Source organism: Cotesia glomerata, linkage group LG2, assembly GCF_020080835.1.
Source record: "Cotesia glomerata isolate CgM1 linkage group LG2, MPM_Cglom_v2.3, whole genome shotgun sequence".
Lineage (NCBI taxonomy): Eukaryota > Metazoa > Arthropoda > Insecta > Hymenoptera > Braconidae > Cotesia > Cotesia glomerata.
In genome coordinates this window covers 8,112,212-8,114,809 of record NC_058159.1, presented here as the reverse complement: position 1 = coordinate 8,114,809, position 2,598 = coordinate 8,112,212, and the positions used below count along the sequence as shown (strand labels likewise).

At 31.7% G+C, this 2,598-nt stretch overlaps 1 protein-coding gene across 1 annotated transcript; it reads left to right on the top strand.

Moving 5' to 3' along the window:
- The first annotated feature begins 868 nt into the window (after positions 1-868).
- On the top strand, positions 869-1,834 carry LOC123260181. Its single transcript, XM_044721173.1, has one exon. The coding sequence runs from the start codon at positions 869-871 to the stop codon at positions 1,832-1,834; it is 966 nt and encodes a 321-aa protein (XP_044577108.1).
- The last annotated feature ends 764 nt before the right edge of the window (positions 1,835-2,598 follow it).

Genomic DNA, 2,598 nt, shown 5'->3' with positions numbered 1-2,598 from the left:
TTCAAAAACTTACGTTCTGGGATTAGTAGAACTATTAACATATAACTCAATACCGAATATTGATGAAGGTGCTAATAAGATTTATATTGGAAGTGGTGTAGATAAAACTAAACCCTCAGAATATAATAGTTATGAGACGGATAGCCAAAAACAGGTAGTCAGGAGTGATGCAGTAATAACGATACCAACTGGAAGTTATGAGTTAAAAGATATTGAAGAATACTTATTAAAGCAGATGCCTGAAGATGTTAAATTTACTTTGACAGCCAACAATAATGAATTACGAAGTGAAATTAAATGTAATAGACCCATTAATTTCGAGTATAAAGATTCGATTGCAGCATTATTAGGATTTACAAATCGTACACTAGATGCGAATGTAATTCATAAATCTGATTTACCAATTAAAATCCTTAAAATTAATGCCTTGAGAGTTGAATGTAATATAACAACTGGTGCATATATAAATAATCAAAGATTTCATACAATCCATGAGTTTTTTCCGAGTGTTGCTCCTGGATATAAGATCATAGAAGTACCATCAAACATCATTTACCTACCAGTCGTCGTCAAGTCTATACATACTCTTGAACTAAAGATTGTTGATCAGGATGGACAACTAGTTAATTTCCGTGGTGAAACGATTACAATCAGACTACATATAAAGTCAATATAATGGGTATAGTATTTGACAAGAAGATTGGTGGAAGCTATATAACCCCATCAACATGCCGAAAATCAATCAGTCATCGCTCGACATTTCAAGGGTTGACAGCTCAAAACAAGGAGTTTCTGAAAAGCCTTGGATTAAAATTACGTGGAAAATTAATAAAATAAGAAAAGTGAATTTGTGTTGCATTGTATTGCCATGGCGGAAATCTTAGACATTCAAAAACCGATAATCTTTGATGAATCAGTTTCTCACTATGAAGTTCACGCACATTTACCGTATACTTCAACATTAAATAATAGTGATGAAATTAGAATCAACATTCAACATCAAGACCTATGTATTCTACCAAGTAAAAGTTCATTACACATCTGTGGAAGATTTGTTAAAGAAGATGGAACAGCTGTATCAGAATCTATGGAATTAGTAAACATGGCTATTTGTCATATGTTTGAGGAAATACGCTATGAGCTAAACGCTGTAGAAATCGATAGGTGTAAAAATGTTGGTATTACAAGTCTCATGAAAAATTATATATCTCAGACTCCTGGAAGGGGAAATATAATGGAGAATGCTGGTTGGTTAACACAAGCAGCTAGTAAATTAATAGATGATGATGGGTATTTTGATATATCTATACCACTAAGTTTCATGCTTGGATTTGCTGAAGATTACAATCGTATTATTATTAATGCCAAACATGAATTGATACTTATAAGATCAAATGTTGACATGAACGCATACATTCATAAACCAGCTAATGCACATGCAGTTGCTGAAAGAGTGAAAATTGTTCTCAATAAAGTGGTGTGGAATGTCCCATACATTACCATGTCTGATAAGCAAAAAATTCAAGCGCTAAATTTCATCACCAACGATCCAGCAATTTCAATGAGCTTTCGAACATGGCAACTGTACGAGTATCCGATGCTACCAAGGACTACGAAACATGTCTGGCCAATCAAAACTTCTACGCAGCTTGAAAAACCACGATATGTAATTTTAGGATTTCAAACTGCTAGAAAAAATGTTGTAACAAAAGATGCTAGCAAATTCGATCATTGTAATATTAGAGATGTGAAATTATTTCTGAATTCTCAAAGTTACCCATATGGAAATTTAAATCTTAACATTGCTAGAAATCAGTTTGCTTTTGATATATGATATGTATACTAATTTTCAAGTTTCATACTATAATAAAGATCCAGAACCATTATTGACAAAAGCTAAATTTCTAACTGACGCACCGCTCTACATTATAGATTGCTCCAAGCAAAATGAATCAATCAAGTCAGGACCTGTTGATATACGAATTGAATTTGAATCGGAAAATCAGTTTCCTGATAATACTGCTGCATACTGTCTAATATTGCATGATCGTATTATAGAATATAATCCTATAAGTAGTACTGTTAGAAAAATAACATAAATTTGTATTAAAATGAAATAAAAAATTTTTAAATTTAATAAACGTTTATTTAATTAACCAATTTCATATTACATAGGTATTTATTTATTATAATTATTATTATTATAATGTTTATTTAAAGATATATATATAATTATTTTTTCCGTCTACACTCATAACAATTTTTCTTGATTGGGTACAGCCAGATGCCGCAAACATCTTGATCAAGTTCTTCTTCTTTTTTAAATAGGTAATGCTCCTTGCAGAGTTGATGATCCTCAATCAATTTATTTTTCTGTAGATGGTCTGGTAGTTTATCCCAAATATCTTTTATTTGCTTCGGTGTGACTCTGAGGAGAAATTTCTCATCCAAGCATGCGATATCAATAGTATGCATCCTAGATAAGCTTTTGAGATTATAAAAAATTTCAACAGACTTTTCATATGAAGCTCCAGCACCCCAAAATTCTTTGATCCATCGTTTAAATCGTTGAGCAGATTCGTAAGCACAAGCGTAATT

What these genes read in the sequence shown, in the direction of transcription:
- LOC123260181 (XM_044721173.1), top strand. Translation starts at nt 869, where the DNA reads ATGGCGGAAATCTTAGACATTCAAAAACCGATAATCTTTGATGAATCA.